Raw genomic sequence first — 22,782 nt, forward strand, 5'->3', positions numbered from 1 at the left:
CACTCACAGATATGCAATATTGGATCATTGTCCTCAATAAATAAATGACCAAGTATAATATTTTTGTCTCATTTGTTTAACTGGGTTCTCTTTATCTACTTTTAGGACTTGTGTGAAAATCTGATGTTGTAGGTCATATTTATGCAGAAATATAGAAAATTCTAAAGGGTTCACAAACTTTCAAGCACCACTGTAGATTTTGATGCTTCTTTCACGTCTTAATCTTTATTTTGTATGAATTTAGGAATCAATACAATATGTGACCTTTGTGTCAAAGTTAGTAGAGTAAGTTCCACATGCCTGATGACCTAGCGCTGTCTCTCTTGTCCTGTTTTAGCCATGTGAAGGTAACCAGCATGAGTTCATGGCCCAGCAGTGCTCAGATACAGATGACCAACCCCTCCTGCTTTCTGCATATTCAACCACAGCCTACTCATGGATCCCTGCTGTTGGTTTCATTTCAGGTTAGCTATCCAGCAGAACAATTATCAAAGATGCTAATTATCATAACAAAGTAACATTCATGTTGGGTCCTGTGATTATTATGTAAATTGCTTTCTCTTGTTCTGTCTCTTGGTATGTGGTGATAAGGTGATGCTCAGTGTAAGCTGATGTGTCGCTCTCGTGAGCAGGACTTCATGGTGAGTCGTGGGGCTCAGTTTATCGACGGGACGAGGTGCGAACTTGACGGCCCTGTCGCTGCTGGCTCCATTACTGCCTGCCTTAACGGGAAGTGCAAGGTAATGTCAGCAATGCTTAGAAGGGAGTGAGGTCTGTGGCTCAGTCCGCAAGTATTTTATTCAGGACTGCAAAGTTTTTAAAACTAATGTGAGAAAGAAACCAAAATGGTGACATAATACAACAATCAATACAAGACAGAAAGTAAGTAGGTATGAATGAGCAAATTAAAGGTGCGGTTTGTAATGTTTAAAAGTGTTTCTAGATTGATAATAATCATGCGATATCAAGAAAACAAAAATACAAAAAAAATTGTCAATCAATTTTGAAGTGCAATGCATTTGGTCAGTTCCTTAAGCCCGGCGCACACGGGCGACTTCTCGTCGTGAGTGTATTATGATTTTTGGACGCAAGTTTCCCCTCTCGGGTAGCTGCGTGTGCGCGTTATCTGCGACCAGTGGGTGATTTGGGAAGGGGGATGCAAGTCATGTGGAAATCACGTGACTACTTCACGAGCGGGGATTGGCTTAGCTTTTGGAGGTGATCCCTTTGTTATCACAAAGACACACACATGCAGTGATATCTCTGCAACAAGTCAGCGACTGGCAATTTTTTTGTTGCAGAATATCAAGCATGTTTGATACCTGCGATCTGTCATAAGCAACAAAAAATCACCGTCGCAAATATCCGCACACGAAGCGATTTTTCGGTTGCGTCAAAAAGTTGCACGACCAAGCGACAGAAAATTGCCTGTGTGCACCGGGCTTTAGTTTCAGGGCTTTGTTTGGATTTTCTGGCCCTTAAATTAACTCCACCCCACAGCCAGAACAGCATTCAGCCCCACCCCTTTTTTCAGAAAGGTACTCACTATTCATATATACAGTACCAGTTAAAAGTTTGGACACACCTTCGAATTCAAATTTTTTTCTTTGTTTTTATGAATTAAAAGACACCTCATGTCTTAAAGTAATGATGGATGTCGTTTCTCTTTACTTCGTTGTTCAGTTCTTGACATAATATGGATTACTACAGTTGTCGAATAGGGCTATTTATTATATGGTATTTTTATTATTTACTGTTTACTGTTTGATCTCAAACGCATTAAGAAGGCAAGAAACTCATCCACTAATTAACTTTTGATGAGGTATACCTGTTAATTGAAAAGCATTTCAGGTGACTACCTCATGAAGCTGGTTAAGATAATGCCAATAGTGTGCAAAGCGTCATCAAGGTAAACGCTGGATACATTGAAGAATCCAAAATATGAAACATTTTGCAGTTTTTTTTAACACTTTTGTGTTTACTCCATAATTCCATATATGTTCCATATGTTGTTAGTTCATCCGGCCAACAGGTAATGAGTTTATGCCATCATGTGTTGTTTGTCATCCGTCTGTCGTCGTCGTCCACATTTCATGAAAATCGCTTCTTCTGTCTTAGTTCTTGATTGATTTTTCTTCTTTTTGGCAGGAAGGTAGGTCTGCCTGGGGTGCATATAGCTTCTATCCAAATTTGCATCATTGCAATTAATAATGAAGATATGGAGTAATTAAGCCCTAACGAGCAGTTTCCACACAAATCGCTTCTCCTCCCTTAATTCTTCACCAATTTTTATTCTTTCTGGCATGAAGGTAGGGGTACCTAGGGTGCATATAACTTCTACCCCGATTTGCTTCATTACAATTATTAATGAAGTTATGGACTAATTAAGCCTTTTTGAGCAGTTCAACAAAAATTGCTCCTTTTTGGTCAATTCCTCGCCATTTTGGATTCATCTCATCTCATTCATCTCATTATCTCTAGCCGCTTTATCCTTCTACAGGGTCGCAGGCAAGCTGGAGCCTATCCCAGCTGACTGCGGGCGAAAGGCGGGGTACACCCTGGACAAGTCGCCAGGTCATCACAGGGCTGACACATAGACACAGACAACCATTCACACTCACATTCACACCTACGGTCAATTTAGAGTCACCAGTTAACCTAACCTGCATGTCTTTGGACTGTGGGGGAAACCGGAGCACCCGGAAGAAACCCACGCGGACACGGGGAGAACATGCAAACTCCACACAGAAGGGCCCTTGCCGGCCACGGGGCTCGAACCCGGACCTTCTTGCTGTGAGGCGACAGCGCTAACCACTACACCACCGTGCCGCCCCCATTTTGGATTCTTTCTGGCAAATAGATCAGTAATCCTAGGGTGTATATAGCTTCTATATATAGCTTGTATAAAGTGTATATAGCTTGCAACATTCTCACACAGGTCTCAATGAATCTCATTTACAGCCATTGCTTTGACATATGGACCGATATATTACAGAGCATATTTCAAGCACTCATAACTTGCTATAGCAGTGACAAAATAGCTGTCAGAAATGCATTCCTATATTTTATAAAATGAGATAAATACAATTTTGATTTAAAAAAAATTGCCTTCAGTTCTCCTTTAAAATGTTACAGGGCAAAAAAAAAAAAAAAGGTTTGTATCTGAGCAGCAGATTACATCACGAGAGCATTTTTCAGATTAAAAAAGAAAACATAATGAAGGCTGCTGGGTTTTGGTGCAAAATTAAGAAGCGAGTCTGACAGTCAAAGTGTGCAGAAGAACTGTGGCTGGTTCTGGAAGATGCTCAGTAAAACCTACAGCTCATTTCTGCATAAAACTGCACTCATTGGACCTGAGACTACTATTTTATTTATTTATTTTTTATTAAAGCAAGGGGTCGTTTCACACCATATATCGACTTTGTTTCATTTATTATGGCTTACTTCTTCTAGGTTTTTTTTAAAATGTTGAAACATTTCATTTCATTAATTTTTAAGCCATTTGTGGTCTACAGCATTTCTTTACATGTGCCGAAGACTTTTGCACAGTACTGTATATGATACATGCAGGTCTTTTGCCAATTTAAGATCCATACACATTACAAAATTCCCGCTCACTTCCTTCCATATGAAGTCCAAAGCCACCAGGCTCATCATACAACCCCGATTCCAAAAAAGTTGAGACAAAGTACAAATTGTAAATAAAAACAGAATGCAATAATTTACAAATCTCAAAAACTGATATTGTATTCACAATAGAACATAGACAACAAATCAAATGTCAAAAGTGAGACATTTTGAAATTTTATGCCAAATATTGGCTCATTTGAAATTTCATGACAGCAACACATCTCAAAAAAGTTGGGACAGGGGCAATAAGAGGCTGGAAAAGTTAAAGGTACAAAAAAGGAACAGCTGGAGGACCAAATTGCAACTCATTAGGTCAATTGGCAATAGGTCATTAACATGACTGGGAATAAAAAGAGCATCTTGGAGTGGCAGCGGCTCTCAGAAGTAAAGATGGGAAGAGGATCACCAATCCCCCTAATTCTGTGCCGACAAATAGTGGAGCAATATCAGAAAGGAGTTCGACAGTGTAAAATTGCAAAGAGTTTGAACATATCATCATCTACAGTGCATAATATCATCAAAAGATTCAGAGAATCTGGAAGACTCTGTGTGTGTAAGGGTCAAGGCCGGAAAACCATACTGGGTGCCCGTGATCTTCAGGCCCTTAGACGGCACTGCATCACATACAGGCATGCTTCTGTATTGGAAATCACAAAATGGGCTCAGGAATATTTCCAGAGAACATTATCTGTGAACACAATTCACCGTGCCATCCGCCGTTGCCAGCTAAAACTCTATAGTTCAAAGAAGAAGCCGTATCTAAACATGATCCAGAAGCGCAGACGTCTTCTCTGGGCCAAGGCTCATTTAAAATGGACTGTGGCAAAGTGGAAAACTGTTCTGTAGTCAGACTAATCAAAATTTGAAGTTCTTTATGGAAATCAGGGACGCCGTGTCATTCGGACTAAAGAGGAGAAGGACGACCCAAGTTGTTATCAGCGCTCAGTTCAAATCTTCTGGCATTTTCATCGTCACAAGACTAATGCTTAATATCCAGTGCAACAAATCAAGCTACGTTTACAAAACAGTCTTCTACAACTGCAGTTTGTTCCATCGGTGTGGCTTATTAGGCATAATCATCATAAAGCAGTTGCATATTAAATTTGATAGAAACAGGAGATTTATAGCAAACAGATACATAGCACTGGGATCAAAGCCAACACTGATCCGAAACAGTGGATTAGGCTTGGATCCGATCCGATCCACTGATTTATGTCAATGTTATTTTGATGACTATGACGCAGATCCAGGGTGGCACGGTGGTGTAGTGGTTAGCACCATCATCTCACAGCAAGAAGGTTCTGGGTTCGAGCCCAGCGGCTGACGGGGGCCTTTCTGTGTGGAGTTTGCATGTTCTCCCCGTGACTGTGTGGGTTTCCTCCAGGTGTTCCGGTTTCCCCCACAGTCCAAAGACGTGCAGGTTAGGTTAATTGGTGGCTCTAAATTGACCGTAGGTGTGAATGTGAGAGTGTGAACGGTTGGATGCCTCTAGGTGTACCCTGCATCTCGCCCATAGTTAGCTGGGCTAGGCTCCAGCTTGGCCACGATCCTGCACAGGATAAGCAGTTACGGATAATGGATGACACAGATCTGGTACAGGACACGTCAAATGTCTAAGATATTGCATAAAAGTTTACATTTGGTACGTAGCTACGTTTCTACTTAATGCATGTCACGGTCATGTGATGCACAGTATATATACGGAAACATTGACGAAACCAAGCACAAGAAAGTCAAGCACAAACCTGTCCTACATCTCTCCTGCTAGAACATGCAGTCACCTTGAGATTTACATGCAATGCAAGGACAAAATGTTGAGCAACGACTTGACTAATTTACCACAGCAGCTAAACAGGTTGTGCTACACTGTACAGTTTGTCATCTCATCTCATTATCTCTAGCTGCTTTATCCTGTTCTACAGGGTCGCAGGCAAGCTGGAGCCTATCCCAGCTGACTACGGGCGAAAGGCGGGGTACACCCTGGACAAGTCGCCAGGTCATCACAGGGCTGACACATTGACACAGACAACCATTCACACTCACATTCACACCTACGCTCAATTTAGAGCCACCAGTTAACCTAGCCTGCATGTCTTTGGACTGTGGGGGAAACCGGAGCACCCAGAGGAAACCCACGCGGACACGGGGAGAACATGCAAACTCCGCACAGAAAGGCCCTTGCCGGCCACGGGGCTCGAACCCGGACCTTCTTGCTGTGAGGCGACAGCGCTAACCACTACACCACCATGCCGCCACAGTTTGTCATAAGATAGTAAATATACATTATTAGCTATGACTTTTTAGTCAGATTTTTTCATTTGGTGGGCTAGCTAACGAACTCATCAATTCATCATTTCTCCACCCATCGTCCTGGCACAGGCGTTTGCATCGAGTCAGCTCTCTTACTCGGAGATCAGACTACGTGAAATTTTTGTCTTTCCTGATGTCAGTTTAATCAATCAATCATCGTGCCATGACATCTTGCCGTGTCTTGGTCAGTGGATTGGCAACTCTCCAAATTTGACCCTGACCAATCATCATTTACGTCCTTGCGCATCATCAGGGAGGAGGGTCAAGAACTTGTCAATCATGGCTACAGAACGAACTTCAAGGAACACACTGTAGGAGTTGTCAAAACAGGCAAGAAAATACAAAGAAAAAAAATTCTGACTTGCTAGACGTTTCCTCAGGAGTCCTTGATGTTCATTGACATTGGAAGTAAAGGTGTGGGCTCAACCCTCTCCTCCACCTCCCACTGACATTTTGCCCGATACTGCACCAAATGTTTTTGTTTTTAGTGGCGATATGTGGGCAGCCATGCCCAACCATAATTACCATCTTTTTGGAGGCAGCCATGGCCTGAAGGTTGAAGAAGCAGCCTTGATACAACAAGATTGAGTGGAATAACTGTTTTATTCTATCCACATTTACTGGATTTTGAGAAACAGAGCATTTTTATTTTTATTTTTTGCAAATTCGATAAATAAAAACTTTGCACAAAACGTCTGACAAAATAAGTTCCGCTTAGAATGTAAACAAACCTGCGAAATGACAGGAGCAATTTGTGAAAAATATGATAAGAATAATTCTTGATAAATAAAAAAGATACGCTCTTACCATCAAATACTTTAATTCCATATTTTGTTGCTTTTTTTGTATTTTTTTGGGTTTTGTTTTTGAGTCGAGTTTTTATTTCATCGGTTGGTTCAGCAACGCCCTCTGCCATTTTGTTTTTCTCTACTCACTGTATATGAGCTGATATCCTAGTAGTAGTCAATCAGAGCGCGCGATTGCTCATATCCGGTGAATGTGGACAGAATAAAAGCAGTTATGTGGAGTAGAAGATATTAGTCAAAAGACATACTTCTCTAAGAGTCCTTGTGGTCTTTTCTTAGGCGTTTGGCTGTGATGGAGTGTTGCGCTCTGGGAAGGTGGAGGACGTTTGCGGAGTATGTGGAGGAAATGGCAGCACCTGCCACCTTATTACTGGCTCTTACACAGGTGGAGAGGTCAAAGGTAGGCGACTCGACCTTTATTCTTTTCAACCGTTGCATGTTTTTGTTCATAAACCTACTCCACTTTATTTTGCTCTGCTTTCATTTCAGAGTATGTCACATTCCTCATTCTGCCAGTGAATGCCTCTCAGGTTCACGTGAATAACTGGAATCCGGTTTTCACACATATGGGTACATTTTGAAAATAGGTTTTTTTTTTACACTAAAAAAGTTTTATCTTATGACAGTATGTGTATTTATGTATAAAAATCCACAATTCTGTTTTTGGGGTAGCTGTGCTGGTGAATGATAAATATATAGTCGCTGGAGATGGGGATATAGCATTAAACACCACCCACCCTTCACCTTTGGAGGAGAACTACATGATCTATAATCTCTACCTCAGCCCTGACCTCTTACCTCATACAGAGGAGCTCATTCTGTCTGGACCAATCTCAGAGAAGATCCACATACAGGTGGGCGGGAATGATTACATCATCACATTTTTTTTCCCCACAGTTTGTTTGTTTTCCATCAGCTAAATCCTGGAAAAATTGTAGTAACATAGAGTACTGTGCAAAAGCCTTAGGCACCTGCTTTTTTACATACAAACTTTGGTGGCATGGTGGTGTAGTGGTTAGCACTGTCGCTTCACAGCAAAAAGGTTCTGGGTTCGAGCCCAGGGGCCTTTCTGTGTGGAGTGAACATGTTCTCCCTGTGTCTGCTTGGGTTTCCTCCGGGTGCTCTGGTTTCCCCCACGGTTCAAAGACCTAACCTCCAACTGCTCTCTGGGTGCTGTAGCTGCCCATTACTCTGGGTATGGGTGTGTTCATTGCTCACTTGTGTGTTCACTGCTTCAGATGGGTTAAATGCAGAGCGCGTTTATTTGTCATGTGCTTGAGTGTGCACATGACAAATAAAGGCTTCTATAACAAAATTCTATAGTCAGTACAAAAACATTTTCAAGTTCCAAACGTTCGTTTTCCAGCACAAAATTAACTGTTCCAGGAAAAAAAAGTTTGTACCTGAGCACCATATTACATTACAAGAGAGCACTTTTCAGATTAAAAAAGAAACCGTAATGAAGGCTGCTGGGTTTTGGTGCAAAATGTGGAAGCGAGTGTGACAGTCAAAGTGTCCAGAAGAACTGTGGCTGGTTCTGTAAGATGCTCAGTAAAACCTACAGCTCATTTCCTTATAAAACTGCACTCATTGGTCCTGAGACTTTTTTTTTTTTAAAGCAAAGGGTCATCTCGCACCAAATATTGACTTTGTTTCATTTATTATGGCTTACTGCTTACTAGTGTTTTTTTTTTTAAATGTTGAAACATTTAATTTCAGTATTTTTAAGCCATTTTTGGTCTCCAGCATTTCTTTACATGTGCCCAAGACTTTTGGACAGTACTGCATGTGTACATTTGAACACATTTATAATGTTTGTAGTCGTTTCACAAGACAGAACTTTTGGGTTATTGGTCATATGTATTCTCAGGTGTATCGAAAACATGGAAGGGAATACGGGGACATCACAAGCCCAAACATCACCTATCAGTACTACATGCCTGACACTGAACCCATGGAGAAGAAAATTGAGGGTCGATGGTCCACCGTCATTTCATCTTGTTCTGTAACCTGTGGCTCAGGTAAAAGAAAAAGCCAAAAGGAAGGAGTCACATCCGTGTAAAGGTCACTGAGCTGGTTAATGAGAATAGAACAAAACAAACCATAATCATTTATGGCTCTCATACTGCTCAGCTTTTTAATTCCACAGATGAAGTGGTCTAGTGTGAGATTTCCCCAATTTCCAGACCTGGAGAGCTGGAGTCTGATGCACAGGTTGATTTCCTAACATACTTACTTGACCTGGTATTGAACTGCTGTGTTGCATCAGAACTGAGTTTCCCCAATAATCATGGTAACACAAAGTTCATGGTTCAATGGTAGAGCAAACTTCACATTGAACACTCTCTCCAATGAAGATGACTTTAGCTTGATGATGTTTGAGGAAATTGGACATACGTGTGTATCTTTAAACCAGGGTTAATATCAGTAACAAAAAACTAAAACTACACAATCATTTCTAAATAGAAATACAGTCATACTGTATAATAACAATTATTATACATACAGGACACTTTTTCGCTGGAATAAAAACGTGTTCTATTCCCTTCTAGTGGGTTTCATTCATTTGTTTTGACAGCATGCAATATTGTTAGCATATCGCTTATCCTATGTGTATTATATCACTCTACCCAATGGAGAATGAGCGTTGAATACGGTTTACAATATTGCATGGTAGTCAAGACAACATGACGTCACACATCGGAGATGTAAAACTTCCATGCTAGTGAGCGACTGTGACAATTTGTAAACAAACATGGCTGCCAGGTTTGCTTCATTAAATACTGAAAATTTTGAGAGAATTTTGAAAGAGAAAGACGCAAAAGGAATGTATAATAATAATAATAATAATAATAATAATAATATTGGCTGGCTTTTTTTTCGTGGTATATCAGATATATTCCATTCAGCTACTCATCTTTGACTCATTCAGTATCATGCAAGCTGAATGGAATATATCTGATATACCACGTAAAAAAGCCAGCCAATATTATTTAAATATATCAAGGCACTGTTTAATTCTTGATTCTGATTGCTCAGAAGGTTGATTAATTTTCTATAATGGTACTGCTCAGAGGGGAGTCCAGCTACAAGGCACATCACAGGTTTATTCTAATGCGTTCTTTCTCATTTCATCTGAGTCTGTTATAATTATAACAAGAAGACAGTCATTTATATCCCCTGCCCTATATACCAACTATATACCAAGCTTCAAGATATTATTTGTCACATTTTTCAAGTTCTGCTTCAGGAAACCAACTCTACCTCTTTACACTGACCTCAGCAGCCCATGGTATAAACCCACCTGACCTTTGGTCCAGGTGAGCTAAAACTTAAAATTTCTCACATTTCTTAGTATCAAAAGGCACATATACATTACTTAATCAACACATATACCAACTTTCAAGACCATACCACTCATAGTTTTCAAGTTCTGCTCTGGAAACAAAACCTACCCCTAAGACTAACCTGAGAAACTAAGTCTGAAATTGTTTCCATGGAAACAGGAAAAATTAAAATTTCTCAAATTTCTTAGTATGAAAAGGCACATCTATATCACCTTGTTAACATGTATACCAAGTTTCAAATCCGTATAATAAATAGTTTTGGATATATGCTCCGGAAACGAACATTGCTCTTAGAAACTAAGTCAAAATCTATTTTTATGTAAAAATTTGAAAAATACTTGTTTTCAAAAATCCAAAATAGCAAAAAGTACCAGTTCACATGTTGATTGATATGTATACAAAGTTTCATGAAGATATCTTCAGTAGTTTTAAAGATATGGCCCGGAAACAAAAACTTGACTGGACGGCCGGACAGCCGGACAGATGGATGGATGGATGAAACCCATTTCTATATCCCCCACCCAAACTTTGTTTGGGCGGGGGATAATAAATGATCTGTTTTAATTATTAAGTCTAATAATGAACAGATTTTAAAAAGTGCTATTAATTAATCAAAGAAAAAAAACATATGAGCATTGAGATGGAGATGTTTATTTTATATTTATAGAAAGAGTCTCCAGTGTCAGTGCTTTGTAACGGTCAGGACAGTGGACTTTGCACTTTCCAGGTTCCTGGTAACATGACCTACTGTTTGTTTTTTTTTGCCTTATTAACTTTGAGAGAGAGATAGAAAAAGAGAAGCTGGTGAAAGAACAATTAGAGTTGCTATATTGTAAGCGATAACAGAACTTAACTTGTTTCATGGGTGCTCCAGAGCATTAACTGTAACTATAAATGGTTAAAAAAATATAGCAGTCCTTAATAATAATTTTTTTTTTTTAAAGGATTATTGGCAAATTTTTATGGTAGAAGTGGAATGAGATACTGGCATGTATAAAAACAACCTGAATAAATAAAAAGTCAGACATTTCTGCAATTTGTGTACTAGTTTAGTGTGGAAAATAGTAGTTGCCACACAACGTGTGGTGTGGAAATAAAGGGAAAAACCCTCCAAATGCGCCTGAATAGCAATCATCCACAGGTTTATCACAGGGACTAAAATGAAAACTGAAACTCAAACATATATTTTAAAAAAATTTCCATATGCATATGGGAAATCACCAAACTGAACTGGACTCCTTCCAGGACTGCTGTTGTACACCTCTGGTTTCTCCCTAAAAAGCTGTTATGTCATTATTCTCATCTCATCTCATTATCTCTAGCCGCTTTATCCTGTTCTACAGGGTTGCAGGCAAGCTGGAGCCTATCCCAGCTGACTACAGGCGAAAGGCGGGGTACACCCTGGACAAGTCGCCAGGTTATGTCATTATTGTGCTGAAAATTATGTTGATTTATCTCCATGAAGGATTGTGAACATAATGGGCCTTTGGTCTTACAGGGATTCAGAGGGTTAGTCAAGAGTGCGTTGACACAAACACCCAGGAACTTCTCAAAGAGCAACTCTGCGGTTCAGTTACTCCAAAACCAAGCACCCTGCAGCCATGTCACCTACCTGACTGCCCTCCCAGGTAGCCTCAGCTCATCTGGTGATTCATGTTCACATACACACCAGAACTTTCTGATATGTATGAAGTGTCTGCTTTGTTGCAAAGTAATTTAAAGCTTGACAGCCTTTCGATTTCATAAAATTGGTGAAATTTAGTTCCCTCTGAAATTTGGTCATTGTGATATAATATTTATTTCTGTAATATCTCACAAAATATCAGGCCATTCTGTGGCTGGGAAGTTATTTAATTTGAGGGGATTAAAGCAAATAATGTGCGTGAAATCGCTCGCTTCGCACAGTCAAGCAGACAGAGGAAGCCCGTGTGCGCGTGCGCAGGGTTACCTCTATCATCTTTTGGGTTTTACGGCAGCTAGCATCCAGCTGGCAGATGGCAGTGTTGCATTACTGCCATCTACAGGTTTAACTTTGATCGTGCACTGAGAGTTACATCATTCTGTCACTAAACGAACAGCTGATCACACTGAGGTGCTTGCTGACCGCCGATATTTATTAGTTTGGGCCTGCGTTTCCACATAACGTCTTTTCTTCTCGCTTTCCATTACTGTAGTTGGTCTTTCACGTTTCATTCGCACACTCACGTCGTCCATTTTTCTCTCCTGTTTCAAATTTGTATCTCATAATGCCTTGTGCGAACAGGGAAAGCCCACCACGTGATGCATGACGTAATATCTTGAATTGGGTCATGGTGAAGCAGGAAAAAATAGCAGAGACGTGGCCCTAAATTCATTAATTGTTCTATTTTTTAAAAATCTAATAAAATTGGAAGTCTGTGATTCAAATTCAGTAGCTTTCGGTCCACTAAACAAAAATAACTGGGTGTTGGGGAAAATTCTTTTTATGACCTACACTTGAAAAATCTGAAAGGTAGTCTACCTTAGGACAAAAATGGTAAACAGGATATAAATACAGTATCAGTCAAAAGTTTGTACACCCCTACTCATTCATAGGTTTTTCTGAATTTTGACTATTTTCTACATTGTAAAACAATACCGAAGATTTCAAAACTATAGAATAGCATATCGAACTTGTATGGAATTATGTGGTAAACCAAAAAAGTGTTAAAAAACCCCAAAATGTTTCATATTTTAGATTCTTCAAAGTATCCAGCATTTACCTTGATGATGCTTTGTACACTATTGGCATTATCTTAACCAGGTTTTTGAGGTAGTCACCTGGAATGCTTTTCAATTAACAGGTATTCCTCGTCAAAAGTTAATTAGTGGACAAGTTTCTTGCCTTCTTAATGCATTAGAGATCAAACAGTAAATAATAATAATAATAATACAGTAAATAGCCCTGTTCTACACCACAACTGTAGTAATCCATATTACGTCAAGAACCGCTCAACTAAGTAAAGAGAAATGGCATCCATCATTACTTTAAGAAATGAAGTGTCTTTCAATTCATAAAAATAAAGAAAAACATTTAATTACAAGGTGTGTTCAAACTTCTAACCGATACTGTACATTATTACTGAAAAGCAGCGCATTGTTGTTTTAATAATACAATCTTCACTATATTACCAAAAGTATGTGGACACCGCCGCTGCTGACTGAGTTCAGGTTTTTCAGCCACACCCTTTGTTAATGGATGCATAAAATCTAGCATATAGATAGCCTTATAGTCTCCATAGATCAACAGTAGAGTGGGTCATACTGAAGAGCTCAGTGACATCAAACATCGCACTGTCATAGGATTCCAGCTTTGCCACAAGTCAGGGTTTTTTTTTGTTTTTTGTTTTATTTCTACCCTGCAAGATCTGCTCTGGTCAAATGTAATTGCTGTTGTTATTGTGAAATGAAAGTGTCTAGGAGCAATAGCAGCTCAGCCATGAAGCAGTAGACTGCGCAAAACTTGCAGATCAGGGTTGAAGCACATAATGTGTAAAAATCACCTATCCTCTGTTGCATCATTCACTACAGCATTTCAAAGTGCCCCTGGAAACATCAACACAAGAATTGTGCATCACAAGCTTCATGAAATGGGTTTCCATAGCCAAGCAGCTGCACACAAGCTTAAGATCACTTTGTGCAATGCCAAGCAGTGTAAAACATGGCACCAATATTTTGGGGAAGGTCCTTTCCTGTTCCAGCATGACTGAGGCCCTGAGCACAAACAAAGGTCCATAAAGACATTGTTTGATGAGTTTAGTGTAGAAGAACTCCAGCAGGGAACCTTGGGAACAAATCTTTATTAATGCCCATGGTTTTGGAGCGAGATGCTTTATATAAGTTTACATAAGTGTGATGGTCAAGTGTCCACATACTTTTGGCAACGCCTGTCTTAATTGCATTCCCATGCAGGCCTAGTTAATTCAGGAAAACCTTCAGGAAAAAAGACACTGTGGTGTGCCACTTTTTTTTCTGCAGTTGGGTGCTGGGTGAGTTTGGTCCTTGTAGCGCCCCCTGTGGAGTTGGAGAATGGCTGCGCTCTGTAACCTGTACACAGAAACGGGGTATGGAAAGAGTGGCATTGCCAGATTCTGCATGCTCTCAGATGACAAAACCATCAGCAAGAGAAACCTGTAACACTCAGCTGTGCCCTACCAGGTAAAGCATCTGGAATTCTGGTTCGGGTGTTGTATATTAAGAATAGACACATTATGTATGTTCTGCATTACTTATATTTTATATGGTATATCGCATACCTGACCTCTGGGTAATCTAATACCCACTATTACATATTACACATCATTCTCTCTAGCAAATTTTCCAATATGCAACCTTTGTAATAAAGCAGTAAAAAGGATCAATTTTTCATGAAACGTTTTCTCTCTCTTGAAGTTAAGACAAAAGAAGCCCCTGTCCAGAGTTTTAACCTTTCACTTTGTTTAAGCTTATTTTGTCAGTGCGTGAGTCCTGATGTATGTGCATGAAGGTGTATTTGTGAGCTGCAGATGGCAAGTCTCAAACCCTGGTGAGTGTTCAGCTGTGTGTGGTCCAGGCGAGGCTCACAGATCAGTGTCCTGCATCCGCTCCCATCATGGCGCTGATTTGGAGGTCGACGAAAGCCTCTGTTTACAGGCCAAACCTTCTGAATATGTCCCATGTGTGGTGGATGTATGCCCTCTTGGCTGGCAAACACATGGGAAGGTAAAGCGGAGAGGGGTAATGCAGAAATTAAAGATGTTTAAAGGTGCTGACTGCAAAGTTGAATTCTGGGCAAAATGTTCTATTTCTGTTGCTGTTGGAGTTTCGAGACGTTTCGCTGTACACACACACACACACACACACACACACCGTGTATCCTATGTGTAAATGTTTTGCCAAGATAAAAAGCGTCCCGCATTTTATGATTCCAGAGATTGCCGAAGCAACTGAGCAACAATATCACGTGGCCACTGTGGGGCATGTTTGTTTGACCTACTTTTAACCAAAACAAGTCGGCGTGGACAAACATGGCAGACTCGGCTCTCCCACCAGCTAAAAGCCAGCGGAAAAGAAAAGCCTGCCTAGTGAGTGCAACTGCAAGATAGAGCAAGGTTACATGATGACGTGTCATTTTTCTGGACAGATAACTAAATCATTCTAGCTAGCGCTTAGCTATCTTAGCCTTAGAATGCATGGGCTTGACTCCACGGGAGCGAGTATGGAGTTATATACTTAATGTTTTGATATTACAGAGAAAGAAACAATAATACAAAAGCAGTAACAGAGTAAAGATATATTCAGCTTTTGTTTCACAAAAGGATCTATTCATGAATGTTGACTCAAAAGTCTCCAAGGCCAATGCAGAGTCACGATGTTTTCCGTGTGTCGCCATCTTGGTGTGACGCAGTTCCATAGTTACACTAATTAGTTAAAGCTCCTTGCGTTCGGCTGTTTCCGTAGGGCCATACTGTTTACCTCAAGAGGTTGGAAAACAGTCCCGAAATGGAGAAAAGCAACCCTCAGGACATCAAAATGATCACATCTCGTCTTCATGATATTGTTCTTGCGAGACATCAGAAAATGCCATGCACAATAAAAAAACTGGAAAATTTCAGATGACTTTGCAGTCAGCACTTTAACTTCTACTCGGCTCATCGTATGATTTTCAGGATTTATATTCTTAAATGTTAGTATACAGAAGTATTGCTTAATGGAATGGAGTTGTAATGGATTAATGTGTCTTCCAGGTTCAGCAAGACCACAACAGTTCACTTTCTTTAATATTCCGGTCCAAAATTATTCCAGCATATGTATGGAGCCCTGTGATTGGCCACTGCAGTAAGACCTGTGGAAACGGTAAAAAAAAAAAAATCTACTTTTACAACTTTAGGATATTAATTGATCACTACAATAGTGTATTCTATCAGATTGTCCATGCATTTCTGATGTGTGTATGTAGGTACTCAGCCGATATGGTTCTCCTGTGTGGACCATCAATCACGCCTAGATGTCCCAGAGTTCCTTTGTGATCGCTTTAATAAGCCTGAACCATATACAAAGCTGTGTGTCCAGTCACCCTGCCCTGCCATGTATGTGTCCACCAATCACTCCAACACTCGCAATGGTGCCATGATTATTCACTATGTTGAAAATACTTGATTTTTAATGGTCTTTGGGAAAAAATTGTATGTATTTATAGTGACAGGTGATTTAGCTTTGTTCAGCCATCACTAACATGATATATCTCATGATATACAGTATAAATATAAAAAAATGACAGTTGAATGTTTATCACTTGTAAATACATCTGTACAATGATTATCTTTGCGCACTAGGTGGCGCTACATACAGGGAGTGTGCAGTGTGTCGTGTGGAGGTGGCGTGGCAAGAAGGGTGCTGTACTGCTCTCAGCAGGCTGCAGGGGGAGATGGAGGCACGGAAGTAGTGCTAGCGGAGTCGGCTTGTCTCCATGCCTCCAGACCTCAAAAAGTCGTGCCATGTAACACTGAGCTGTGTCCAGCAAGGCAAATCAATCCACAGCTACAGTACCTTGCATAAGTATTCGTCCACTTGAACCTTTCCGCATTGTGTAGTGTTACAACCTGGAGCTAAAATGGACTTAATTGAGATTAAATGTTGTGAGTCTACATCAAATAGCCCACAATATTAAAATGTGTGGAAATGAGGATCAATGTAATTTGCTAAATTATTTAGAAATTTTGGGCGGCACGGTAGTGTAGTGGTTAGCGCTGTCGCCTCACAACAAGAAGATCCGGGTTCGAGCCCCGTGGCCGGCGAGGGCCTTTCTGTGTGGAGTTTGCATGTTCTCCCCGTGTCCGCGTGGGTTTCCTCCGGGTGCTCCGGTTTCCCCCACAGTCCAAAGACATGCAGGTTAGGTTAACTGGTGACTCTAAATTGACTGTAGGTGTGAATGTGAGCGTGAATGGTGTCTATGTGTCAGCCCTGTGATGACCTGGCGACTTGTCCAGGATGTACCCCGCCTTTCGCCCATAGTCAGCTGGGATAGGCTCCAGCTTGCCTGCGACCCTGTAGAACAGGATAAAGCGGCTACAGATAATGAAATGAAATTTAGAAATTTTTTAAAAAATTTAAAAGTTGTGATTGCATAACTATTGGTGGCACGGTGGTGTAGTGGTTAGCACTGTCGGCTCACAGCAAGAAGGTCCCGGGTTCGAGCCCAGCAGCCAGTGGGGGCCTTTCTTTCTGGAGTTTGCATGTTATGTTCTCCCTGTGTTTGCGTGGGTTTCCTCTGGGTGCTCCGGTTTCTCCCACAGTCCAAAGACATGCAGGTTATGCTAATTGGTGGTTCTAAATTGACTGTGCAGTATGTGTGATTATTTGACTGTAATTGTGAATGTGAGTGTGAATGGTTGTTTGTCTCCATGTGTCAGCCCTGCGATGATCTGCTGACTTGTCCAGGGTGTACCCCACCTCTCGCCCATAGTCAGCTGGGATAGGCTCCAGCTTGCCTGCGACCCTGCACAGGATAAGCGGTTACAATTAATGGATGGATGGATGGTGGTGTAGTGGTTAGCATTGTTGGCTCATAGCAAGCAGGTTCTGGGTTCGAGCCCAGCAGCTAACGGGGGCCTTTCTGTCTGGAGTGTGCATGTTATGTTCTCCCCGTGCCTGCGTGGGTTTCCTCTGGGTGCTCCGGTTTCCCCCACAGTCCAAAGACATGCAGTTAGGTTAACATGTGGTGGCCTTGCACTGAAGTGCCCTTGAGCAAGGCACCTATCCCCCAACTGCTCCCTGGGTGCTGTAGCAATGGCTGCCCACTGCTCTGGGTATGTGTGTGTACTCACTGCTCATGTGTGTGTGAGTGTGTGTTCACTGCTTCAGATGGGTTAAATGTAGAGGACAAATTTCACTGTGCTTGAGTGTGCATGTGACTAATAAAGGCTTCTTCTTCTTCTTGACCCTTGTTGGTGTGAAACCCCTAAGTTATTACAGTAGTTCTGGTGCAACCTGTTGCCACCTGAAATCTATCCATCCATCCATTATCTGTAGCTGCTTATCCTGTGCAGGGTCGTGGGCAAGCTGCATCCTATCCCAGGTGACTATTGGCGAGAGGCGGGGTATACCCTGGACAAGTCACCAAATCATCGCAGGGCTGACACATAGAGACAAACAACCATTCACACTCACATTCACACCTACGGTCAATTAAGAACCACCAATTAGCCTAACCTGCATATCTTTGGACTGTAGGGGAAACCAGAGAACCTGGAGGAAACCCATGCAGACATGGGGAGAACATGCAAACTCCACACAGAAAGGCCCCCGTCGGCCACTGGGCTCAAACCCAGAACCTTCTTGCTGTGAGGCAACAGTGCTAACCACTACACCACCATGCCACCCTCCACCTGAAGTCACATCCAGTAATTCATTTGGAGAATGGAGTCCACTTGTCTGCAATTCAAGTGTCATATGATCTGAATATACAGTAAATACACTTGTTCTTGGAAGGTACAGAGATCGTTAGAGAATATGCAGTAAACAAACAGCATCATACGTATGCACTAAGGAGTCCAGGAAAAAGTTCTAGAAAAGTATCATTACATTAATGGCATTTAGCAGACACTCTTATCCTGAGCGACATGCAACATACCTTGAGCAGCCTGGGGAGCAGTTGGGGGTTAGGTGCCTTGCTCAAGGGTACTTCAGCCATTCCTGCTGGTTCAGCGACTCGAATCAGTGACCTTTTGGTCCCAAAGCTGTTTCTCTAACCACAAGGCCATGGCTTACCCCGTGGTATCAATCAGAGTTTGATCATAAAAAATTATCCAAAACTTTGAAAATCCTGTAGAGCACCATTAAATCCATTATTGAAAATAGAAAGAATATAGCCTAACCACAACTCTGCACTATGTTTGGCATAATTACAACACTGCTTATCACAATGAGGACATGATCCAGACAGTGAAGCATGGTGGCGATAGTATCATGTTAAGATACCCTTGGTCTCCTGGCTGCCTTCTTTACCCAGTCATTGACTTTTAGTGGATGATCTCTTCTAAGCAGTGTCACGGTCATGCCATATTCTTTTCATTTTTGAATAATGGATTTAATGATATTATATGTTTCAATATTATGGGCTATTTTGTGTAAATGCATGCCACTTAATCCCATAAAGTCCATTTCAGGCTCAGGTGGTAACACTACAAAATGTGGAAAAGTTCAAGGGGGTGAATACTTATACAGTATATTGACGGTTGTCGTAATAGCACACAATTACAGTGTACATGGTTATTCAGATCAATAATTCCTACCTTCATGAATTCAGTATGGTATGTTGGAGCAGCCTATTCAAATGTCATATGTGCCAGATGTTTGTTTTTTATTCAGAGTGTTTATGGTCTAGGTGGCATGTGGGTGAACAGGGTCCATGTTCAGTATCCTGTGACCTGGGTGTGGCACTAAGGAGGGTCTCGTGCGTCCAGTTTGATGGAAAATTGGAGAGAGAAGTTGAGGATGAGAGTTGTGAAGAAAGCAAGAAGCCTCCTCTCACAGTGCCCTGCTTCACCCAGGCCTGCTCCTTCCACTGGGATGTACAAGAGTGGAGTGAGGTACAGTAGCACCATGCAAACTGTCCGAGTATTCTACATTTCATATCATATTTTGTTTCAGAACTCCATACCAATTCAAATGACAGCCACTACACTGCTGTTCTCAAGTATGAATTCATACTGGCAAAGTGGTGATGCTGATGCCAGAGCCACTGCTTAATCTAGAACCGTTCTGTGGTTTTTCATCATCTCTTAACCAGCAAAATCTGGAACTCAGTTCCAGCACCAGCAATTCTACTGATCTGGAAGCAAGAATATCAGGGCTTAGGTGAAATATGTTCTTCAGTCCTTGGAGCAGCATGGTGGTAGAGTGGGTAGTGTTGTTGCCTCATAGCACCATGGGCCCCATTTTGAACTTGTGCTACTATCTGTGTGGAATTTCTGTGCATGTTCTCTCCGGGTCCATGTTGGTTTCCTCTGGGTTCTTAAGTTTCTTTTCATCTCCCAAATACATGCCCCTTGATGTGAATGAATATTTAAATACGTCTGTGCAATGGACTAGTATCCCATCCAGAGTGTATTCCCATATTACACCTCGTATTCCCGTCACAGGTTCCCAATCAACTGCAACCCTGACCAGGAGAAAGTGGTCACTGAAGATAAATGATGAATGAAAGATCCTCCACGGCAATTATTTTTAAATCATTCATTAGTATACCCACACATCTGAGGATGAAATGTTTTAGCTATTCATTTGCTAGAACTGTGGGACAGTTCTTAAAAAGGTTTCCCTTTTATCCAAACCCTCACTGGCTTGACCACTATCACTAGCACCATGTGGGTGGAAAAGGGTTAATCCTGTATCTATTGTAGGTCTCTTAACATTAAGTCTCTCAGGATCTAAGTATCTCTCTCTTTCTCTTATCTGTAGTGTTCAGTCTCTTGTGGTTATGGGATCCAGTCTCGGACCGTCTCATGCCTTGGGCCATCTAGCCCTCTACCCATCACTCCCATCCTTTGCGTCCACCTTCCCAAACCCATCACTATCCAGGCCTGCTACAGCGCCAACTGTTCCACCCTGGGGCCAAGCACTGCTCCTACTCAGGAACCAAAAGCCTGGGGCAAGAAGACAGCAGGAAAACTCTTGCATGAGAAGAACAGGACCACATCTTCATCTGCTGGAGACACTGAGAAGTTCTCAGAAATTCAACCTACAGTACTAGCGTTGGGGAGCACCACAACATTGCCGACACAACCTCCAGAGAGCAGTTAGGTGGCAAGATGTGGGCACCAGAATTTACAAGGGTTGCATGATAAAATTAATGTACTAGTGCATCTCAAAAAATTAGAATACCATGAAAAAATTCCTTTTTTTTCATAGTTTAATTCGAAAAGGTAAACTTTCATATATTCTATATTCATTACATGTAAAGTGAAATATTTAAAGCCTTTTTTTGTTTTAATTTTGATGATTATGGCTTATAGCTCATGAAAATCAGAAATCCAGTATCTCAAATTATTAGAATATTCCCCAAGATCAATCTAAAAAAAAGGATTTACAATACAGAAATGTCCAACTTCTGAAAAGTATATTCATTTATACACTCAATACTTGGTTGGGGCTCCTTTACCATGAATTACTGTATCAATGCGGTGTGGCATGGAGGTGATCAGTCTGTGGCACTGCTGAGGTGTTATTGAAGCCCAGGTTGCTTTGATAGTAGCCTTCAGCGTATCTGTATTTTTGGGTCGGGTGTTTCTCATCTTCCTCTTGACAATACCCCATAGATTCTCTATGGGGTTCAGGTCAGGCAAGTTGGCTGGCCAATCAAACACAGTAATATCATGGTCAGCAAACCATTTGGTAGTAGTTTTGGCACTGTGGGTAGGTGCCAAGTCCTGCTGGAAAAGGAAATCAGCATCTCCAAAAAGCTCGTCAGCAGATGGAAGCATGAAGTGCTCTAAAATCTCCTGGTAGATGGCTGTGTTGACTTTGGACTTGATAAAATACAGTGGACCAACACCAACAGATGACATGGCACCCCAAATCATCACAGACCGTGGAAACTTCACACTGGGCTTCAAACACCTTGGATTCTGTGCCTCTCCACTCTTCCTCCAGACTCTAGAACCGTGATTTCCAAATTAAATGCAAAATGTACTTTCATCTGAAAAGAGGACTTTGGACCACTGAGCAACAGTCCATTTCTTTCTCTCCTTAGCCCAGATAAGACACTTCTGACATTGTCTCTGGCTCAGGAGTAGCTTGATATTAGGAATGCGAAAGTTGTATCCCCTTTCTTGAAGATGTTTGTTCGTGATGGGTCTTGATACACTGACACCAGCCTCAGTCCACTCCTTGTGAAGCTCTCCCAAGTTCTTGAATCAACTTTTCTTGACAATCCTCTCAAGACTGCGGCCATCCCTGTTGCTTGTGCACCTTTTCCAGCCACCCTTTTCAGCAATGACCTTTTGTGGCTTACCCTCCTTGTGGAGGGCATCAGTGATCATCTTCTGGACAACAGTCAAGTCAGCAGTCTTCCCCATGATTGTGGTTGTGTGTACTGAACTAGACCGAGAGATACACTGTGTTCATACTGTTTTACTCGAAATGAAATATTCTAATATTTTGAGATTTTTTTTTAATGTTTTTGTACTGTATGCCATAATGATTAAAATTAAAATAGAAAAATGCTTGAAACATTTTAGTTTATGTGTAATGAGTCTATAATAAATAACATTTTCACTTTCTTAAATAACTGATGGAAAATATTGAACTTTTTCACAATATTCTAATTTTTTGAGATGCACTAGTATAATGAAACTTGTTGTAGATATCATAGGAAGCACCATACAATTTAATCATGAGTAATACAAGAAGATCAAAATCAATTGGCGGATTGGTAGGTGGACCATTTAGATGGCTAGGTGGAAGAAAGTCAAATCTTCTTATACAAGTTATCTATTGACATTCTGTTACAGGTTTGTGCGGGCAGCTCTTTCTTCAGGACACGGGAAACATTGACCTACGGAATGTCAGTGAGAGGCGGTGCTTCATCTCTATTGGTCGTCCTCTTGGCGAAGTCATCCAAATCAAAATTGAATCCAGCTCTCTTAATTGTAGACACAGTGAGTGACCCGCTGAATCTGCTTTTATAACAT

The 22,782-nt window shown here is 41.1% G+C and overlaps 1 protein-coding gene across 1 annotated transcript in view; it reads left to right on the forward strand.

The window, feature by feature from the left end:
* The window catches only part of adamts13 (ADAM metallopeptidase with thrombospondin type 1 motif, 13), a 43,535-nt gene that overhangs the window by 17,218 nt on the left and 3,535 nt on the right, over nucleotides 1–22,782 (forward strand). The window contains exons 15-29 of the mRNA XM_060930722.1: nucleotides 338–464; nucleotides 592–740; nucleotides 7,026–7,146; nucleotides 7,236–7,316; nucleotides 7,419–7,600; nucleotides 8,617–8,767; nucleotides 11,592–11,721; nucleotides 14,090–14,269; nucleotides 14,617–14,812; nucleotides 15,838–15,946; nucleotides 16,050–16,179; nucleotides 16,426–16,614; nucleotides 19,476–19,680; nucleotides 20,552–20,888; nucleotides 22,603–22,749. Coding sequence (XP_060786705.1) covers nucleotides 338–464; nucleotides 592–740; nucleotides 7,026–7,146; nucleotides 7,236–7,316; nucleotides 7,419–7,600; nucleotides 8,617–8,767; nucleotides 11,592–11,721; nucleotides 14,090–14,269; nucleotides 14,617–14,812; nucleotides 15,838–15,946; nucleotides 16,050–16,179; nucleotides 16,426–16,614; nucleotides 19,476–19,680; nucleotides 20,552–20,888; nucleotides 22,603–22,749 — 2,434 coding nt within the window. The remainder of the gene's footprint in view (nucleotides 1–337; nucleotides 465–591; nucleotides 741–7,025; nucleotides 7,147–7,235; nucleotides 7,317–7,418; nucleotides 7,601–8,616; nucleotides 8,768–11,591; nucleotides 11,722–14,089; nucleotides 14,270–14,616; nucleotides 14,813–15,837; nucleotides 15,947–16,049; nucleotides 16,180–16,425; nucleotides 16,615–19,475; nucleotides 19,681–20,551; nucleotides 20,889–22,602; nucleotides 22,750–22,782) is intronic.

The sequence above is a fragment of the Neoarius graeffei genome, chromosome 10, assembly GCF_027579695.1.
Source record: "Neoarius graeffei isolate fNeoGra1 chromosome 10, fNeoGra1.pri, whole genome shotgun sequence".
Taxonomy (NCBI): Eukaryota; Metazoa; Chordata; class Actinopteri; order Siluriformes; family Ariidae; genus Neoarius; species Neoarius graeffei.